General features: G+C 25.6%; 1 protein-coding gene across 1 annotated transcript in view; it reads left to right on the plus strand.

Moving 5' to 3' along the window:
* Positions 1-23,184, plus strand: part of LOC100213799 (cytosolic 10-formyltetrahydrofolate dehydrogenase) — a 74,234-nt gene that overhangs the window by 30,677 nt on the left and 20,373 nt on the right. Inside the window, exons 9-16 of the mRNA XM_065818150.1 lie at positions 1,879-1,967; positions 2,217-2,285; positions 8,632-8,704; positions 8,815-8,934; positions 9,980-10,042; positions 10,126-10,190; positions 16,760-16,910; positions 17,014-17,084. Coding sequence (XP_065674222.1) covers positions 1,879-1,967; positions 2,217-2,285; positions 8,632-8,704; positions 8,815-8,934; positions 9,980-10,042; positions 10,126-10,190; positions 16,760-16,910; positions 17,014-17,084 — 701 coding nt within the window. The remainder of the gene's footprint in view (positions 1-1,878; positions 1,968-2,216; positions 2,286-8,631; positions 8,705-8,814; positions 8,935-9,979; positions 10,043-10,125; positions 10,191-16,759; positions 16,911-17,013; positions 17,085-23,184) is intronic.

Consider the following 23,184-nt stretch of genomic DNA (forward strand, 5'->3'; position numbering starts at 1 on the left):
ATAGCATTGTAAAAAATCAAACCAATATTACATTTTATTTTCTTAATGAAACTAAACTTTTTGTTGTAGACAAAAAGTTTAGAATCATTAGAATCGTGTGAACCATCATTCTGTTAGAATCATGATTGAAATTAACTTAAAATGGAATTGATAAAATTTAGACTTAAATAAAATTTAAAAGTCACCTATAAAACAGATAATAAAAAGAAAAATTGACTAACTGATGGTGCTTATTTGAATTAAATTACTATATTTACCTTATAATAAGCAACTTTATAATTATATGATTTATAAAAATATTAAAAATAATAATAAATCAATAATAAATAACAAAATCAAATAAATTACCAAATTATAAAATTTTCATATTAGCAATTAAAGTTAAAAACCTTATATTATTTACATATATTGTCATCATTATCTTCAAATGTAAACAGAAAGATGCAAACTGCAACTTCACAACAACTTAGCATCTAACTAAATAAAATAAAAAAATAATAATAAAATAAAATTTTATTTTTAGATACTGCATAAGTAACTGTATAACTTTATAACATTAACATAAATACAAACTATGAAACTTAAAGTAAAAATGAATTATAAAATAATTACCTATTGTAAAACTAAAGAGTTACGATTTGAGGTTAGCTGTGGCACTTATTTATAAATAAAAATACAAAATCAAACATTGTTATTTAATTTTAAAAAATTTCACAAAAAAATTTGTTGAAATAGAAACAAACAAACAAAAAAGCATATCTAAAGTTTAAATAAAGTTTTTAAAAGTAAATTGACTTTATAAAACTTACCTTGTAATCCATTAAATTATCACCACCAGACAATAACACTGTGATAATGTAATCGAATATCTAACATAAAATTATATAAAACCAAAAAAAATAAAAAACCACTTCCTTATATTTAAAATAAGGTCATCATCAGTTTCTTTTGATTTCAACAGAATGTTATGATTTCAATACATCATCTACAAAATAAAACATGTTTTCGTTACTTAACACCTTAAAAAATTAAAACTTTAGTAATTCTAAAAACAGATTAAGAAAATTACAAAAGATTCATAATATTAATAAATATTTTTTTATATTTTTTTTATATCATATTTTATCATATTGTTTATTATAATGATAATAGACAGATTTAAGAAGATTTAGGTATTTATTGAAGATTTTTAATAGGAAGTACAAATTTGAAAACTTAACTGTGTGCACATCAACAATGTCATATGCATTTTTAGGTTAAAGCATCTCAGTTGGCTCATAAAATTTTATGCGGGTTGTTGTATTTGATCGTTATATGTTATTATTGATTTTCTCATTTCTATTGTCTTCTATTATGCACATTTGGTTTGAAACATTTTAGATGATATCAAGTGATTTAAAATTTTTTTTTATTTAATACAAATCAGTTTTGACAAATAAGTTTTATTTTGAATATAAAATTGTGATTTCAATTACGTTTTCATTAAAATATAATATATTACATGCTACTCCTTACACAAACTCAAATTAGTTGTAAAAAAACTTAAAAAGTAAAACTGTGAAACTTAAAATAAACTTTAACATTTACATAGTTTTAAATTTATGTAAGTTAAATATTATCTTGTAAAAAAAAGTGCTGAGAAACTCTTTCTTGCCATGAACTCTGTTTTAATGGTTGCCTTGAATTCTGTGTCAAACATGCACAAATGGGTAATGGCAGTAAATTTGACATTAAATTATAATAGATAAGTAGATAGATTAGTTAAATTTAGTGATTTTGAAAAAATGTTTAAATAATATTTTAGTTCGTTTAAAAAGTATTTTATACAAATGTAAAATTTATATCCAGTATTAGTGTTATGGAAAAAAATTTTTATAGAAAATTTGGAGTGGAATTCTGAACATTCCTAATATTGATGATTGCACAAATTTTTTCAAAGCAGGTGCTGCATCAATGGATGTAACAAGGTTGTATTTTTATATAGAAGATTTTTTAAACATTCATTTTTCATTTTGTTTTATAGTGATTTATAATTGGTCTCTAATTTTATGATGGGTTATAATTGGTTTCTTATTTTATATGATTTATAGTTGGTTTCAACTTTCCATTATTTAAATACATACCTATAACTTTTTGTTTGCTAAAATTTAATATATTATAATATATAAAATGCAATGAATTGAATTTTATAAGTGCAGTATTTGTTTTACTTGTAGACTTGTAGAAGAAATCAAACAGAGATGCAATATTGTTTTGACTAATGAAGATATTTATATGCATTCAACGTAAGTTGTTTAATTTCTCATAATCAAGTGTTCAGTTAGTTTTTTTTTGAATAAAAACTTTAAAACATTTGAATCTTAGTTACGCTGATTTATGTTTTCAAACAATTAACCAAATTAAAGTTTTTTTAACTAAAATTTTAAATTTTGATGCTAAAATAAGAAATTTTTTACCTGTAATTCATTTAATGTTTTAAAATTTTTACCTGTAACTTGCCTCTGTCAATATGTAAGTTTGCGGTGCAGCTTTTTCCTTTAGAAAGCCTTGCTGTTCCTTTGTTGCTTGTTCAATATTAAGTGCTTTATTATACTATCACCAATGAATCTTTATAATATTTTACATGGAACCGATGTTAGAGATGCAGGCTTGTAGTTTGTTGATTTCAATTGATTTCAGTATTTCAAGAGTATTTAATCATCTTTCCGTTTCGTTTTGTGATATATCGGCAACTTTTAATAACGTGTGTGGTTGATAATTAACGTCTTTTACGTAAATACAATGGAAATTCTTATTTAATTCTTCTGCAATAGACATTTGATTGATTGAGGCAATAAATGGTTACAATTTGATTGGTGACAATTTTTCCTTTACAGTTCTTGATTGCTCTAATTTGGGTTTTTTCAGATTTAATTTACAGTTATTACCACATACCTTTTCAAATGACATAATATTTTTATTTATTTTGTTTTTTAAATTTCTTTTTTTGAAATATTTAATTTTTGGTCCTAATTAGTAAATTTATTAAAAAACCATAGTTTAGTTTTAGTTTTTATTTTATGTTTCAATTTAGGAGTAATCCATTTGTTTTTGTTTCTTTTTTTTTATTATTACCCAACAAACATTGTTTTAGTGAATTTGCAGTGGACCTATGTAGGCATTTTTTAGTAGTTCATTGGAGTTTTGCTTACCGGTTAATTAGCAGCCACTATAAATAGCAAGCCAATAACTTTCAGACTTTTAGCGGCTGTCACTAGTGGTCCGCACAAAATACCTATGTAGGTCCACTAAAATTCCGCTATAGAATATTTTCTGGGTGATTATTGGGACAAAAATTGTTGGAGGTACACTTTTTGTGGTACATTTACTTTAAATTGTCACAGCTCAGATTATTTGCTGATTTTTTTTCATGTTTACATACTGTGTAGGCATTCTTTGTATTTACAGTTTGAGCTTTCTCATTCGATATATATATATATATATATTTAAAATTAAGAAATGCACATACCTACAATATATAATAATATAATAACCACCTGGTATGCATAAATATAACAAGATATCGATTTATACTCTTAGCTTTATATTTTAATCAAAAACTCATTTATAAAAATTAAATAAAGAAATACAAAATCTAATTTCCAACATCTCAAAACAAAACTATTTCTGTTCAAGTTTTTACATGAACGCATTCAAGTGTGACAATTGTAATTATTGTCATTTGTAATTACCTAACTTTAATAAATATCAAATGTATGTGGTTATGGCTCCTGAAGGCAGTTATTAGAAAAGATACAGTTTCATAGCTTGCTTATTAGGTTATGTTAATATCAAAAATGTGTGGTATGTTTTATGCCATATTAGATAACATTTTTCAAAGTAAAATGTTAAAAATGGTTGTGTCTCCATATGCGGTTCTGCCCCCACTTCCCCTATATATAATCCACAGGTGTTTGCAGTGGTTGTCTCTCCTTTATTTCATTGGTGGAAATTGAGGATTGAGATATGACTAAGCTCACTGACCAACAAAAGGATTTTATGGTTTTGATGATTAACAAAGCAATTGAAGAGCTAAAGGATGACTTTATGCTAAAACTAAATCAACAAACTAAATTATTTGAAGTGAAATTGGCAGAAAAAGATGCAGAAATAGCTGAACTTAACAAAAAAGTGAAAAGCTTAGAAGAGGAAAATGCAAATGTACCACCTTCTAGTTCACTTGCTGTTTATTACAGTCAAATTGCTAAGCAATTAGCCAAACCATGTTCCAAGCTTTATAATGCAAGCATCAAAGTGTCAAAAAGTCATGAAAAACTATCCAGTAAAAAGTCTAAAAATGTTGTAATTATCGGTTTGGCTAACTCACAAAAAAGTACAAATGAGGACCATAAGACAGATAACGAGAACATGGTCAATGATTTAATACGTTCGCTGAACAGATGAATAATAATAAAATTGACATTCAGACTAAAATCTAAAGTTGCCTGGTAAACAATACATCAGAACAATTAGTTGTTGAATTTGAGAATAAAGTAGCACGAAACAAGATGTTGTCTGCAGCCAAGGAACTGTTATCAATTGAGGTATACAAAAAAGTATATATAAGACCTGATCGCAATCCTGATGAGCAGGCTGAATTTGCACAATTGAATAAAGAGAGAAAGGAGGCTAATGAAGACTTACAACACAATAATAACCTAGACCAGCCCTTTTGATTTATCATTAGAAGCAGAAAATTGTTGTGTATTGACATCACTACAACAAAAAACATTGGCAACCACAAAGTTCACCCATTTTTCAAAGAAAGCATTGCTAAGCAGCCCCGAAGGGGCCCATACCAGCCAGTCTTATAAATCTCATCAAAAGTTACATAATGAACAACTAACTATTTATTTGAAGCAAGATATTAAGACTAATGACAAACCAATTAATTTTTATTACACCAATGCTACCTCATTTAACTCTAATAAATTAACCGAGCTGTCCGCACTTGCTTTGACAAACAATATAGATGTTATCACAATTACAGAGACTTGGTTCAAATTGGATACAATTAAAAACATTGATGGATATGACCTATATCACGCAGATAGAGATAGAATTGGAGGAGGAGTTGCCATTTACGTAAAAAAAGATCTTATGAATATAGAAGTTGTTAATCTGCATTTTAACAATACAGAGATTAAATAAGTCTGGTGCTCAATATAATGTAATAATTTTAAGTTAATTGTTGGTTGTATATATCGACCACCAAATTCTACAGCTGGTTACTCAAAATCAATTCTAGACTCAATCAAAACTGCTTCAAAATTCAAAAAACAAAAAATACATGGATCTCATTGTTGTAGGAGATTTCAATTTCCCTAATATAGAATGGGCAGATGACGGTCCAAAAATTCATTCAAATGAAAACTCAACTGAGCATGAATTTATTAAAGTTTTAAATGATTGTTCTTTATACCAAATAGTAAACTTTGCAACATTTAAACAAAGTGATTCTGTTCCCGCAGTTAACACCCTTGACCTTGTTTTAGCTTACAATCTGAATTACATAGATTTTCTTCAATGTGGTCCACAGTTAGGTCACTATGAAAAGGAAAGATACCATTACTCCATCGCTTGGCAATATTTTACTAGTTCTAGTGACAATTTAGTATTCACAAGAGATAATTTTTGTTTTAGAAAAGGTAAATTTACACAAATGATTAAGTACTTGAAACAAGTCAACTGGGTTGAGCTATTTTATTATAAATCAGCCTGTGAGTGCTATGAGTTATTTTTACATATTTATAATAAATCTTGTCGATTGTTTGTTCCTTTTTTTAATAACAAAAAAAAGAATAGCCAGCCATGGCTAGATGCAAAAGTTAAAAGGGCAATAAAGATGAAACAATCTCTATTTTATTTGAATGTGATCAATCAGATCAGAAAAAGATCAACTCGAGAATACGAAATGAATTTAGTAAAAATACGTAATACGTATTTTTACTAAATCTATTTTTTTATTCTCTTATGTAAATTACGTAAGAGAATAAAAAACAAAATGTTAAATCCCAAATTAGAGCCATGAAAAATAAAAAAGAACAAATTACAACTGAAATATCAGACATTAAAAATATATTAAATAAGCAACTTAAGTCAGTCTTTGTAAAAGATGATGACTAATACCCAAGTTCTTGCAAAGATGTGAAAATCAGTGTGATGACAATATATTATCTGATATGATTACCAATAAAAAAATGCTAAAAATAATAGAAAGTTTTGATGAGTCAAAAGCGATGGGTTTTAATGAAATTAGTCATTTTGTTTTAAAACATGCTGTAGAAGGTTTTGTTGATCCGATTATCTATATTTTCAAATAGAGTTTTGACACTGGTTGTGCCCCTTACCATTGGTCTGTTGCAAATATATCACCTATTTATAAAGGGGGATCAAAACTTGAACCAGAAAACTATAGACCAATATTCTTGACGTCTGTGATTTGTAAAATGTTCGAGAAGCTTATTTGGGACATGATTCTGGAACATTTAGTTTTAAATAGTCTTATTTCTGAAAAGCAAACTGGTTTTGTTCCAAACAAATCATGCACAACAAATTTGATTGAGACAATTGGCACCATTACATTCGAAGCTGCAAAGGGTAAACCGTTATGCGTAATATATCTTGACTTCTCAAAAGTTTTTGATAAAGTAGAACACAAAAGATTATTAAAAAAGATTGAAGCATATGGTATAACAGGAAAAATATATAACTGGATTAAAAGTTTCCTTACAAATAGGAAACAAATAGTTACTATTGGTAATACATTTTCAGAATGGGTATCTGTTACCAGTGGCATTCCTCAGAGTTCAGTTCTGGGTCCCATTTTATTTCTGCTATTCATAAACGACTTGCCAGAATATGCAAAACACATTTAAAATGTATGCTGGCAATAGCAAATTAATAGCCATAGAAGATTCCTTTGATAAACACTCAGAAATACAAACTGACCTTGACAACATTGTGAAATGGTGCAACGATTGGCGTATGGAACTTAATCGCAAAAAATGTAAGGTGATGAGATTTGGCAATCAAAATATTCTTTGAGGTATTGTTAAACCATGCATATTAAATGTAAATGGAATAAACTATGACCTCTCAAACAGTTTAATAGAGAGAGATCTAGGTATTTTTGTACAACTGGATATGAAATGGAAATATCAAACACAAGTATGTGTTAACAAAGCTTCAAAAATACTAGGTTTGTTAAAAAATGTCTTTGAAAGTAGAGATTGTAGTATGTGGAAAATATTGGCTCCAGCATGGGGTCCGCCAAATCTAGCTGAAATTTCAATGCTTAAACAAGTTCAACACAGAGCCACGAAAATACCTTACTCAAATTGAATGCTTTGTTATAAAAAGCGGCTAGTTAGAATGGGTTTAATGACTTTAAATCTTAGAAGGAAACGAAGAGACTTGATTCACTTATACAAGATATTAAACCATTTAGAGTATGTCAATCTTAATGTCAAACCAGTCTTTAAGTCAAATGTTAAATTAGATGGCCCATGTTCCTCAACTAGAGGTCCCAAATATAAAATCAGGATGCAGTGTTTCACCCCTTGCGAAATAATGACTTTCGTGCATCGTTTAGCTCAAGAATACATTTCTTCTCAAACAGAGTGTGCCAAATTTGGAACAAACTTCCGGATATTATTGTAGAGGCCAAGAGCTTAAACAAGTTTAAAGCAAGTCTTGATGAATGGTTTACGAACAATGAGAAAATATATATATATATATATATATATATATATACATATATACATATATATATATATATATATATATATATACACATATATATATACGCACATATATATATATATATATGTATATACACAGATATATATACACATATATATATATATATATATATATATATATACACACATATATATATATATATACATGTATATATATATATAGGGGAAGTGGGAGCATATGGGTATATATATATGTATATATATATATATATATATATATACATATATATATATATATATATATATATATATATTTACATATATAGATATATAAATATATGTATATAAATATATGTAAATATATATATATGTGTTATATATATATATATATATATATATATATATATATATATATATATATATATATATATATATTTGGCATTTTTAGTTTCAAATAGAATCTCAAATCAAAGTGGGTCTCGATTTGCAAATCAAATCAGCAATATGAGGAAATTTAAATTTAAGCACCTTTTTTCAAAAAAAAAAAAAAAAACTGTACTTAAAAATGTTTTTTTGGCCTGTATTAATTTTTCAGTGGTTGTTTAGAAGCAGTATTACAATTTCTTTTGATTACAATTGCTTCACTCTGGGTAAGATAAATAAAAACATTTTGATAGCATCTTAGCATTGGATATTCAAAAAAATAACAACACTCACAAATTAAATAATGATTCAAAAATCTTGAACCATTTTTTCCAAATTGAATCACGAATCAAACTGACACTTGATTCACGAATTGAATTGTATTGATTGGCAGGGCCCAAATGTATATAAATATATATATGTATATATACATTAGTAATCTAAAGTTGTCATTAATTTTTCATAGATTCAATAATCATTTTAATTGGTCAATCTTGAGTTCTCGCGGACTTACAAAAGAAGCTTTTCATTGCAATTATGTAGGAAACAGTTTTTGTACAAATATAAAATAATTTATTTTTTAAATACTTTAATTTTAGTCATTTTGAATTATATTCAGAGTAATAGTACACAATAAATTTGTTTTTAGACTGGTGTAACAGTGAAAGGAAAATCACTAAAAATGCCAAATCAGCTTTTTATAAACGGAGAATTTGTTGAAGCAGAGAGTGGGAAAACATTTGAAACATTAAATCCTGCTGATGAAACAGTGAGTAATAACATTCACTAGGAAAAATTGTATTATAAAAATGTTAATAAGATTGTAGTATAAAAAAGTTAATAATAAAACTCACTAAGAAAAACTATTAACAAAATAACAAACTAATAACAAAGTTCAACTATTTTAAGACTAATCTAAGATCATTCAATTATTCTAAGATCATCCAACTAATCTAAGATCATCCAAATAATCTAAGGTCATCCAACTAATCTAAGATCATCCAACTAATCTAAGATCATCCAAATAATCTAAGATCTCCAACTATTCTAAGATCATCCAACTAATCTAAGATCATCCAAATAATCTAAGATCATCCAACTGAATAAGTATTGTAGTAATAGTTGGTACATATTTTTGTTGTTGTGAGTTATGGATGTAATGTAACTAACCTTTTGAATAAAAGCCAGCTAAATCTCATGCTTAAATTTAATAGAAAAATACCATTCTTCATTATTTATTTTAATAATACACGCACTTGTATCAAGATATCGTTATTTTTTGAATAGTAAAACAATGATATTTAAAGCTAATTTTAATTTAAAAACTTAGAAAAAAAAAACGTTACAAAACAAAAGAAGTTTTGGGAATTAGAGTTTAAATTAAAAAAGTATTAGAAAAGAAAGATTTTATTAATTATAATTTTAGAAATATTATTTATTTTTTTGGATTTAAAACAAGCAAGTTTGGCATTAAATTATAGATTAAACTGTAAAATAAAAGCTTAAAAGTAAAATAAGTTTTCAAACTTTTTGATATTTTTAGTTTCTTACCTATTCTGTTAAAAGAAAAGGTTGGGTAAAGAAAAGGTTGGGTAAAGAAAAGGTTGGGTAAAGAAAAGGTTGGGTAAAGAAAAGGTTGGGTAAAGAAAAGGTTGGGTAAAGAAAAGGTTGGGTAAAGGTTGATAGACAAAAAGAAAAGGTTGATAAAAAAAAAGATAAAAAAAAAAAAGGTTGATAGGCAAAAAAGTTATAACATTGCCTACAGCCCTATGTTTGATTCTATAAATGCATCAAAATAAAGTTTATCTTAATAGGTACTTGCAGAGGTGTCTCTTGGTGATAAAGAAGATGTTGACAAAGCTGTTGCTGCTGCTAAGGTGATAATAATAAATCAATGTTTACTTGCATAAATATTCATATTAGTATATAAAGATTATAAAAAAAAATTATTTTCTTTTAGGAAGCCTTTGAAAAGGGACCATGGAGTACAATAAATGCACGTGACAGAGGAACTCTTATTCATAAGTATATATATATATATATATATATATATATATATATTATTGCTCTGTTCTTTAAGAACATTGAGCACTCTATTTGTAAAATACACTAACATAATTTACATATATATATATATATATATATATATATATATATATATATATATATATATATATACATATATATATATATATATATATATATATATATATATATATATATATATATACATATATATATATATATATATATATATATATATATATATATATATATATATATATATATATATATGTATATGTATATATTTATATATATTTACAATAAGATTTATAATTTATAGTATATTACGGGTAGGACTTCAAGAAGATTGTTATGACCTTACCACAAAAAACTTTTTTTACAATATAAAATTTTATTTTCTTCTACAATAAGAACATCTATATACCTTATAAAACAATAAACCTGAAACATGTAACCTTTAATCATGTAATAATTTAAATAATGTAAAAAAAAATACTTAAAAAGTAAAACTTACAAACAATATGTAGTATAACATCTAAAAATATTTTAAAAAATCAAAAAATCAAGAATGTTTTTTGTTGAAAAAATAATTTTTTTTTAATTGATTGTTTGAAAAAGTAATTTGAGTTCAATTTTATCTCAATTGAGATGAAAAAATAAAAAGTCGTACTATTTCATTTGAGAGAAAAGAGCCACAATAAGGTTTACAAAATTGAGCATGTTTATTTTTGCAAATAGGTTTTTCTACAATGTTAATACTATGTAGATTATATTTGTTTCAGTGTTTAATTTTTTAAATGTTTACAAAAATATAGAGGGACATAAGTTATTTACTCTTGTACATAAAGCACAAAAAGTTAAATACATTTAGTTGATAAACATTTAAGGCATCCATTTCTTTAAAAAACAATTCAGAGTTTGAAAAACCATTTTTTTAAAATTATTATATGAGCTGTGTGTTTCTGATGCAGATAAAGAGATTTTAGTTTAGTTTTATTTTTACTTCCCCCCTTATTTTTTGAGCCCCCTTATAATATTTTCATAATTTATATGATAATGAATGAAAGAGTAGTATAATTGTGTTAATTGGGTTTTTGTTTAAAATACCTCTAGATTTGTATAGAATTTCAATGTTTTTTGCAACTTTATTAGAAATGATATTGATGTGATGTCTCCAAGACAAATTTTCTTTAATAAAAACTCTTAAAACTTTTGGCATTTTTTCTATTTTTAGGATGACATTTTTAATAAAGAGATCATGCAATGTCTGTTTTTTATAATTTGGATAGAAAAGTATCCATTCTGTTTTATCAATATTTAAAGATTGAAGAACAAATTCATATTATTAAAAAGCATGTTTATATTTTTTATGTGTCTGCAAATATTTTAGTCTTCAAATTTAATGCTTTGTGAAGATCATTTATATATACAATGAAAAAAGTGGTCCAAGTATTGGTGCTTGTGGGACACCATTTGTTATGTTTGAGATAGGGAATCTTTGTTAAAAAAAAATTGCTTTTCGTTGGAGAGTAAACTTTTAAACCAAAAAAAAAAGTTTTACCTGCTATGCTAAGCAAGTTTTTTAAGAAAAGTGTTATGATTGACCATATCAAAAGCTTTTGACAAATCAATGAAAACACTAAGTGTCAGTTTTAGATTTTTGAAAGATTCATTAATAAAATGTGTTAATTGAAGAATAGCATGCTCAGTCAAATTGTTTTTTTCAAAACCAAACTAATTTTCATAAATGAGTTTATTGTTAATTAGATATGTGTACACTCTGTTATATATTATTTTTTTCTAATATTTTTGAACAAATTAGACGAACAGATATAGGTCAGTAATTTGTTATATTAGTTAAACTTCTGTCTTAAAGATAAGGTTTACTTTTGCTACTTTAAGAGAGTCTGGGAAAGATTCTTGTTAGATACTTCAAAGATTTTGTAAAGAATATTGTTCTTGACTTCATAATAGAGTCTAACACAACATTCCCATTTACGTTGTCATGTCCTACTGATTTATTACTTTTTAATGATCTAAAATCAAATACATTAAGTGTTAGATTTGAAAAAGAATTTGATGTTTCAAAATCATCTATTAGTTTATAATTAGTTAAAGGGATTTTGTTTAATAAATTTGCCCCTATTATGGAAAAAAATTTGTTAAACTCAGTTGCTCTTTCATTAGTATCATTAATTATCTTATTTCTAACTTTTTTGAGGAGTGGCAGAGAGTTTGAAATAATTTTTTGATTTCCTTTAATTTTTTTTTTATTATTTCCCAGGCGCATTTTAAATTATGTTTGTGCTGCAATTTAGAATAATAGTTTTTTTAGCAGTTTTGCGGAGTTTTTTTAGCAGTTTTGCGGAGTTTTTAAAACAGATTTTTGTAGTTTTTGTAATTTTGCTTATATTTCTCAGATTTTGTTTTTAGGTATTTATTATACAACTTTTGTTTTGAAGTTTTTTTTAGTCCTTTAGTTATACAAGGAGATAATATGTCCTTGGCCTTGAGAATTATTTTACACACTGGAAAATTAGCTTCATAGATTTTGAAGAAAGCTTTCAAAAAGGTATTATAGGGGTCTTCCATAAATTACATCACGCAATTTTTGACTGTTTTCGACCTCCCCGGTCCCCCTCCTTGTCAAAAAATTGTAACACTTTAGTAGCAAGTTTTGTATGAGTCGTCACAGAACCATTAATCCCCCCTCCCCCTTAGAGTGTGATGAATAGCAACAGCTGATTAAATTTTTTTTGTTTATTAGTTTGATTGTTAAGATCTATTGATCTGTATCAGAATCACTCATATCACTTTTTTACTCATTTTATAAAAAATGTTTTTTTCAAATAAAAAGTACTCCTCATATTGGAGTATTATATAATATCTTTTAAAAGAAACCTGAACGAAGGAGATTATTTCAAAATCTTTTTTAGAACACAAAGTTTTGGTTACACAAACCACATTAAAGCAATTGTTAATTTCATAAATTAAATTTAAAAGCTTTTCAAAAATGTTTTTTTAAACTTTTATTATTTACATGAATGACATTAAAATAATCACTTTTATTTATGTTTAAAAAGTTTATTTAACTTTATTTGGTTAAAAACAAAATCTAAAGTTACTAACTTTATTTGGTTAAAAACCAAAGCTCAAAAACTATAAGTATTTTATGTCCGGATAGGATTCTTCATCAGATTTAAAATCATAAATTTGAAAAAATTTAAAAGCATTTTTGAAATTGCTATTATTTTTTTAAATTCATTTTTATTATTATTATTTATTTTTTATTCTGTTATAAATAACCATGGATATAATTTGTTTTAAGATGGTTTAATGGTTATTTTATTGTATACAACTTTATTAAAATAGAATAATAATTTTTATAAAATTTTATAAGTAAGTAAATTAGTATCATAGTTGTTATTTATTTTGGAGTTTTATATAGATCAATATATATATATATATCAATATATATATATATATATATAATCAATATAAATAACAAAAAGTAGGTAACTGAAACCTTTTATTTGTATCACTATACAAGAATGTGTAGAAACACATCATGTTTGTTTTTTGATTAAAAAAAAAATTAATTTAGTTTAATCAATGTTAAGTGATATTTTGTTAATTTTAAAGTGATGTTAGTTTTAAAATGTATTTTAGTTTTTTTCACTGTTTCATAGTTCTATGAAAAAGTGTTGTGTTGATTTATATAAGTAAAAAATTAGTATCATAGTTCTTATTTAATTTGAAGCTTTATATAGATCAATAATGAAAGTAAAGAATTTGAAGATGAATGAAAGTAAATAATAGATTTCCTTGTATGGATCAATGAGTAGCTCCAAATGGTACATAAAAAAAAACTGATGAAAATCACTTTATTGACATTATAAATTGTTTACAAATAGTTAATAAGGTTTTTAACAAATCTAAAACAGTTAATTCAGAACATTTTAATCTTTTAAAAAAAATTTTTAATCTCATTGAATACAACTTACAAATTAATGAAAAATTGTTTTTTGTTGATTGAGAATTTTCAAGTGATTCATCTTGTAAGCTAAACAATCATAAAATTGTTCAATAAGTGCTTATCTGAATCTTTTCTTTGGGATTAAAATAGAAATGACAGATGGTGGGATCCAACATCTTTTTTTTTTTAAAGATTTTAAAAAGTTTGTTTTTTAACTTTCAAAACAAATTTTTTAAAAACTTTAAAAACTTTTAATCTTACTTTACACTTTTTTAACACTTTTTATTCAGATACACTGGGAGTCTGGGATTCAGATACACTGGGAGCCTAGGGCTCCCTGTGTATCTGACTGTATTTGTTTTAACTCAAACAAAGTTGTTATTTTTTGCTATTAATTATTTCAATTATTTTATCATTTGTCTATACTGAACATTTTACTTTGCATCACCAAATCCATTGTAAAATCATTTGTTAATCATTTGCATTGTTTTAGTATCATTAAACTTTAATGTTGAGAGATTTAACTTGTACTATAATAGGGAAGAAAATGGAAAAAAATGTGGTTTACCTGATATACTTTTTATTTATAGGGGTCCTAAACCTAAATTTTTATTTTAAGATAAAGAATTTATTTGTTTTAAATGTAATAATAAAATTACCAAGTTTACATTGTTACATTATATTTCAACTGTAGACATGCATTTATTTATGAAACCAATGAAGCTTCTCCTTATTAACCTGAGAAACAAGTAGTAAGCGACCGGGGCTATGGCCGGGGCTAGGTTTGATAACACATAGCTGCGACCGGGGCCAGGTTTATGACCAGGGCTGCATAAATATTGATAGATCCTATAAAAATGTTGTTTTTAATTAAAATTTATGATATGAGTTGTAATTAAAAACAATACTTTTATAGGATCTATTAATATTAATGCAGCCCTGGACATAAACCCGGCCAGGGCTGCATTAAAATTGGTAAATCCTATAAAATATTGTTTTTAAATAAAATTCATGTCGTAAATTTTAATTAAAAATAACATTTTTATAGGTTCTATCAATATTTATGCAGCTCTGGTCATAAACCTGGCCCCGGTCGCGGCTATGTGTTATCAAACCTAGCCCTGGCCATAGCCCCAGTCGCTTACTAGAAACAAGTATTAACTCATGGTAGTCAGTTATCAAGTATTATGGGATTTCTTTTGAATTATTTTGAATGAAACTACTGTTATAAGAAATATAAGTTGTTTTAAAATTGGGAGTAGACTAGATTTTTGTCTGCGTGTTATATCCATGTTTTTAAATTTTTGAAATTTATTATTTAAATTTGAAATTAATATGATCGATTTTAAAAGAAAGTTAGTATTTATATGTAATTTGTATATAATTTTTAGGTATGTAATTTTTTTTTTTAATGTTAATTCGCCTCCCCAAGGCAGAGAAAGCCACTACAGTCAAGAAGGCTACTTTAAATGTAGTTACAATCCTCTCTCAACACTATAACTCTGAAACACGAATTTTGACAAACAAAGCCGCTACACAGAGAAACAAGTTGAGGACGCACTACCAAAGATGTGGTGGAGATTAAACTTGGAACTTCTTGCTTATGAAGCAAGCACTTTACTACTACACCACTACCTCATATAATTGGTATTTAACTGTTCCAAAGATTAGATTGCTTACATTTGATGGACTGACTTATGAAAGTTCAAGCATATGATAATTCAAAAATTTTCTTTTATGCTTATATTTACTTTGAGGTTTTAAAATCTGGATCATAAAGTATATAGTGAGAAAGAGGATTCTTTTTATGTTAGGAAGTCCTTTTAGTGAGCCTGTTAATAATTTTTTAAATTGTTTGCACTTTTAAGTCTTTTTGTATATATAGTTACTATATTTTATAGCTATATATAAAACTTTTTATATATTTTATAAGCTAATATATAAAACTTTTATAGTTTTAATAAAAATTATTATATAAAAATTATTATATAAAGTTCTAGGAAAATGATAATCCTTTGAAATCAGATCAAGAATATCCATTTCAAATAATTTTGTATTTAGGTACCAAATGTGTCATTCAATACTGTTTAAACTACTTTCAAAAAAAAATTTCCTTAGTCATAGTATAACAATAAAAATATTCTAATCTGCAAAACAGGTCAGATCTAGGAAGCATCCAGTTCTAAAAAATTATGTTGACTATGCTATTATTAACATGACTATTCACATTAACTAAAAATTATATGATAGTGTGGAACCAAATGTTAAACTTTAAAAAAGTGTGTATATTTAATGGGTCCCTAAAACAAATTTTTTATATTAAATATTTTTACCAAAAAAAAAAAAGGCCAACCTGGTACTAAAGAAGCAAAACTTCATAAAAAAATCTAAAAATAAAAATCATATTTTATGTTATTAAAAATTTATCTAAAAAAATTTTAAAAACTAAACTTTTTTAAAAAATGATAAAAAAGCAATAGCTTTTATGCTATATAATTTGAGATAATTTTGTTTACATAAAATGAAAATTATTTTTGAAATTTTTATAAAGTTGTTGTTGCTGCGTAATATCAGATTGCTCTAACTTTTATAGATTAGCAGATGTAATGGATGAGCATCGTGAAGAGTTAGCTATGATTGAATCTTTGGATTCAGGAGCTGTATACACATTAGCTTTAAAAACACATATTGGTATGTCAATTGATACATTTCGTTATTTTGCTGGATGGGCTGACAAAATTCAGGTATTTTTTTTGTTTGTATACTATTTTTTTTATTTTATAAATGTTTTCTATAAATGAATATTATATATAAAGTTTTTGATAAACTTAATTAAATTATATTTAGGGAGAAACAATACCCATTAATCATGCACGACCAAGTAAAAACTTGTGCTTTACAAAGAAAGAACCTCTAGGGTAAAAAATTTAAATTATAGCATTATAAAAACTAATAAATATTGACAGTAATAATAAATAACAAATTATAAAACAATAATAAAAGTATATATAGTAAATTTAATTTGAATTTTATACCAGATTTTAAATTTTTACTCAATAAAAATAAATTTATTATTACTTTTTGAAGTAAATTAAAAATAAAAAAAGACATAAATAATTTAAAAGTTTTAATGTTGTTTAGACAAAGACATTATTTAAACGTTTTTTTAATTTTTTTCAAAGCAAACTTCCAGCCTGTTATGTTCTGTAAAACTTTCAGCCTGTTATGGTTTTCTGTAAAACTTTCAGCCTGTTATGTTTTTCTGTAAAATTTCTGTAAAAGTCTGTTATATTTTTAAAATATATTTGATATAATATTTGTCTGGTTTTTCTTTTATTAGTTAATCTTTTTTTTCTCTTTTTATTTAAAAATTATTTATTAATAAGTTAGCATATCTTAGCTAATAAAAACATTGATCTTCTAGTTCTAATGCATATTTGTTAATTTTAAATAGTTTTTATAAAGACAGAAATGTTTTGATGAAAACAAAAAACAAAAAAAGACAAGTACTTAATAATAATTTCTTGTAAATCCAAAAATTGCAGCTAAAATGAGTTTCATTTTTTGTCCCACATACCAATATTATTGTGTAACTTATTATTTATATATATATATATATATATATATATATATATATATATATATATATATATATATATATATATATATATATATATATATATATATATATATATATATATACAAGTTAAGTTAATATATATGTATATACTACTGTGATCAAAAAGTAAGGTGAATTTTTAATTTAAACTTCCCGCCTTATTCGAATGGTCCAATCTTTTTTATTTTTAAGTTGGTAGGAATGTCATTAACATTTGCGCCAAATTACATGTCAAACTCATAATTATTTTTTTTTGTTTACGCTTGTTTCTGAAGTACCAAAAGTGCATTCGGCGATTTTCACGATGTCTAATTTTTGTTGAGCAAAGAAGTGCTATTAAATTTTGTTTGCGGAATGATATTTCTGCTGCTGAAACGTATTGAATGTTGCAAAAGGCCTTCGGTGAAGAGACTATGTGTCAAAAAAATGTTTACAAGTGGTACAAAGACTTCAAAGAAGGCCGAGAACGTGTTGATGACTTGGAACGCTCCTGACGACCATCGACTTCGATTGATGATCGCCACATCAACAAAATCAAAGAATTGGTGCAAATCGTCGGTTAACCATTCGAGACCTTGTTGACATGGTTGGAATATCATTTGGGTCGGTGCAAGCGATTTTGAAGGATCATTTGGGCCTCAGAAGACTCAAATCACGTTTGGTGCCGAAATTTCTCAATTTCTTTGAAAAAGAGCGTCGCGTTAAAACGTGTGAAGCAATGCATTCTGACTATCAAGACGTCTACAAACAAATTATTACTGGCGATGAGACTTGGGTCTACGCATACGACCCTGAAACAACCGACCAATCGAGTGAATACCGTGAAAAAGGCGAGCCGAGACCGACGCAACCACGTCAAAGTCGCTCAAAAATCAAGGTCATGTTGACTGCTTTCTTTGATTATTGTGGTGTCGTGCACTACGAATTCCTTCCAACTGGCCAAACTGTCAACAAGGAATATTATTTAAGCGTTATGCGACATTTGTGTGAAGCTATTCGCAAAAAGAGACCGGAATTATGGGCCAATAACTCTTGGATTTTGCACCATGATAATGCGCCTTCGCACACAGCACTGGTTCTTTGTGAGTTTTTTGCCAAAAACTCTACCCATGTTGCTCCACAACCACCGTATTCGCCCGACTTAGCACCGTGTGACTTCTGGCTGTTCCCAAAGCTCAAGAGACCACTCCGGGGAAATGGTTTTGAGTCCATTGAAGAGATCCAACGTGAATCGGCACGCGCATTGAAGGCTATCCCTACCGAGGACTTTTCGGCATGCTTCGAAGACTGGAAAAAACGTTGGCAAAAGTGCTTTGGGGCCGGGGGGGATTGTTTTGAGGGGGACGATACAGATTTGGAAGAATAAATAAAGATTTTTCATTTTATAAAAAAATTCACCTTACTTTTTGATCACAGTAGTATATATATATATATATATATATATATATATATATATATATATATATATATATATATATATATATATATATATATATGTATATATATGTATATATATATATATATATATATATATATATATATATATATATATATATATATATATATATATATATATATATATATATATATATATATATATATATACAGGGGTGCAAAAAAAAAGCCATACTAATTTTTTTTATGAAAACAGCAACAAAAAATGAGTAAGACTCATATAATAAAAGTAATATAGGACAATTTTGATAAAAATATTTATAACATCATTGTGTATTACATATAATAAAAAGAAATTAGGATTTGTAAAGTATTTTTTAGGTTTCAGCTGTTTTAGTACTTAATTGGCCATCCTTTGTTTTTTATGACTTGATCTGCGCATCTAGAAGGCATACTATCTACAAGTCTTTTTAATAAATCGTTTGGCAAAGCATTCTAACCATCAAGAAAAATTTGGAACAAATCATCTTCATTAATTGCTCTACGATCTTTCAATTTTCTATCCAATATAGACCAAAGGTTTTCTATTGGATTTAAATCAGGAGACTGTACTTGCCAAGACATAACTGGTATCAATTTAGATTCTAGATATCTTTTATTCAACCGTGTTGTATGATTAGGATCGTTATTGTGTTGAAAGATGTAGTCACTATTAGGAAAAAGTTCTTTTATACTTGGTCCAAGCTGAATAACTAAGATTTTATGATACATATGCTGGTCCATGATGCCCTTCACCCGGTAAAGTTTTCCAACTTTGTGTGCACTAAAACAACCCCAAACATTAATTTTTTTGTCATGTTTAATTGTTGCTATGCATGTTTGGGGATTTTATTTTTCCCCAATAAATTTCCAACAGTGAGATCAACCATTATAAAACAAAACAAAAGGAGACTTGTCGCTCCAGATAACTTTAGCCCATTATTCACATGTCCGATCTTTGTGCTCAATGCACCACTTTAATCGTTTTTTTCGATTGATTTCACTAACAAAGGGTTTTTTAATTTGCTTTCAAGAAAAAAAATCACCCGATGCTTTTATTCTGCGAGATATTGTCCACTTTGAGATATTAGTAAGGTTCAAATCTAGTTTTATCTCAGAACATGTGATTTTACGATTTTTTTTGACAGCGTTAAGAATGTAGCGATCTTCTTTTTTTGAAGTTTTAGGCCTTCTCCCAGATCCAGCAGACCTTACAGTTTTACCAGTGTGTTTATATTTCTTTACCAATCTACTAATAGTTGAGTTTTCTTGTTTAAAACGCTTTCCAATGAGTCTGTGAGACTCTCCTTGGTCAGCAGCTTCAATAATTCGTCCAATTTCTACATCCATTAGATGTTTTTTAAAATATTAAATGTGTCCATATTAACCTTTTTTTTAAAGATTTTATTTATGTAAATATTAGATTATATATAAACATACTTTTTCTGTCCTAAATTTTTCACTGCCACATCCAATTTTTTTTGTTTTGCTTGATTATACATTTTATACTTAAAATGAAGAAAAAATATTAGTGTGGCTTTTTTTTGCACCCCACTGTATATATACAAGTTAAGTTAATATATATATATATATATATATATATATATATATATATATATATATATATATATATATATATATATATATATATATATGTATATATATATATATATATATATATGTATATATATACATATATATATATATATATATATATGTATATATATATATATATATATATATATATATATATATATGTATGTGTATATATATATATATATATATATATATGTATGTGTATATATATATATATACATATATATATATATACATATATATATATATACATATATATATATATATATATATATATATATATATATATATATATATATATATATATATATATATATATATATATATATATATATATATATATATATAAACTTAACTTGTAAAGTTCAGTTTCACATTGTCATGTAGTGTACATTTATAGTTTCTTAAATGCATAAAAAACATTTACTTGTGTTTTTTTCTTGCATTCATGTGCTTTAAAATTATATTATTTTGCCGTTTTTTTATATAATTGGAAGCTTTGTTAATCTTCTTCTTCCTTGCTTTTAATGTCTTCTTTATATTTCACATGGTGATGAATTCCATTCTCTGACAGGCTGAAAAGAGATGATGATTGTATATGTTGCATGACTCTAAAGGATAAATCAGGATTAATCAAAAAAGATTAATGTTGTTTGTTTAATTATTTTTATTTCATTGTTAATTTGTTTAATTAAGTTGTTTTACAAAAACAAATTATTAAAGCATTTTACAAAATATTACTACATAACTATGCAATAATCATAAAAAACAAAAAGAAATTTTTTTTAGTTGTTTTACAATGAAAATCCATTTTTAAAAATTATTTTAAAAGTTTATCTTCACTTTTTAAATATTCAAATCTGATAAGTTGATATGAAAAGTATTATGAATTCATTAAAAATGATTTTTTTTTTGTAATTTTTTTTATAAATGTATAGATATTATTATTTTTTATAAATGTATAGATATTATTATTTTTTATAAACTTGGTTCTATATTTTAGTTCAACTTTTTAGAAAGAAATTCTTTTTTTAAAAAATCTTACTTTATGCAAACTCTTTTGTTCAAAAGTATTTTTTAGAAAAAAGAAATTTTTAATACACAGTATGTTGCTTTTTTAATTTATTAATTTACCTATATTAAATACCATTTAACCAAATATTTACATACACACACACTTTTTTTTTGAAACTGGTATATAACAGTAGCTGTGATTTCTTTAATGTTGTCTACATGATGTATATTATTCAACTTAAAAATACTATAAAGTGTTGCATTAACAACAGCAACTGTAGTATCACAACAGGTTACCTAAAACAGGTAAAGTTCCAGCTTTAATGTGTGATTTATTGTTTTAATTTATTTTTTACTTTAATTTATAATTATATGTCATATTTACTTTTTTTAAGATTAATCGGATGATGTATTTATGCAATATAGAAAAAAAATTGATTATTGTTACTTTTACAAAATTGTCAATTGTTAATTTGTAAACAAAAGTTGTAAAAATTTTGTTTAAGTATATTTTATTATAATATTTATTTAAATTATTCAAGAGTGTTATAAATATATATAATAAACTTATTTTGCATTTTATTACTATTTTGATAATAGTTCCTCTTGGAATTTTAAAACATTAAATTTCTAAAAACAACTTGAATTTTCTAAAAACAACTTAAAGTTTGTCACGCATTTATCATCTATTTGAAAGTTTCTTTTGTTATAAATGTGTTTACTCTTGCATGTTTAATACAAGGGGAGGGGAGGGAATAAAAGGGGTAGTGGGAATTTTAGTCTAGATCTAATAGTACGTAATTAAGTTGGCGCATTTAAGACTTTAAAGAGTCAATTTTCTTCTAGTAAGTTTGTCTTTTTTAAGGTAAGAAGATCTTGGTTTCAAATTTTTTGTTTTTTTAACATTAATTAACAGTACAAGGATCCTAATAAGTTCCGTGTCGAGTAAAGCCTAATCACTCTTCTCCTCTCCTTTTATTATTGGAAGTTTACAATAAGATGTAAAAGTATCAACATTAAATAGTATAATTGTTAAAATAATAATAATAAGTCATTTGATTTTTATCATTTCAACAGTCGATTAATTTCTATCATGTACTAAAAAATATATAAATAAATAGATTAGATCAGGAATAAGTTTATATATCTCAAGTGTGTTAAAAGTCTTACAATGAACCGTTTTATAGGTCCAGGCAGCTTTTGTTGTGGTATCATATGTATTCATATGATATATTATGATTACCTCTTATTGCAGAGTATTTGTATATTATATTCACATAATATATTAAATATAATAGTAAATATTAAAATACCAAGATCTTGTTTCCAGGTAGTTTTTGCAAGATTAAATCTCA

The sequence above is a fragment of the Hydra vulgaris genome, chromosome 14 (genome assembly GCF_038396675.1).
Source record: "Hydra vulgaris chromosome 14, alternate assembly HydraT2T_AEP".
Classification (NCBI taxonomy): Eukaryota; Metazoa; Cnidaria; class Hydrozoa; order Anthoathecata; family Hydridae; genus Hydra; species Hydra vulgaris.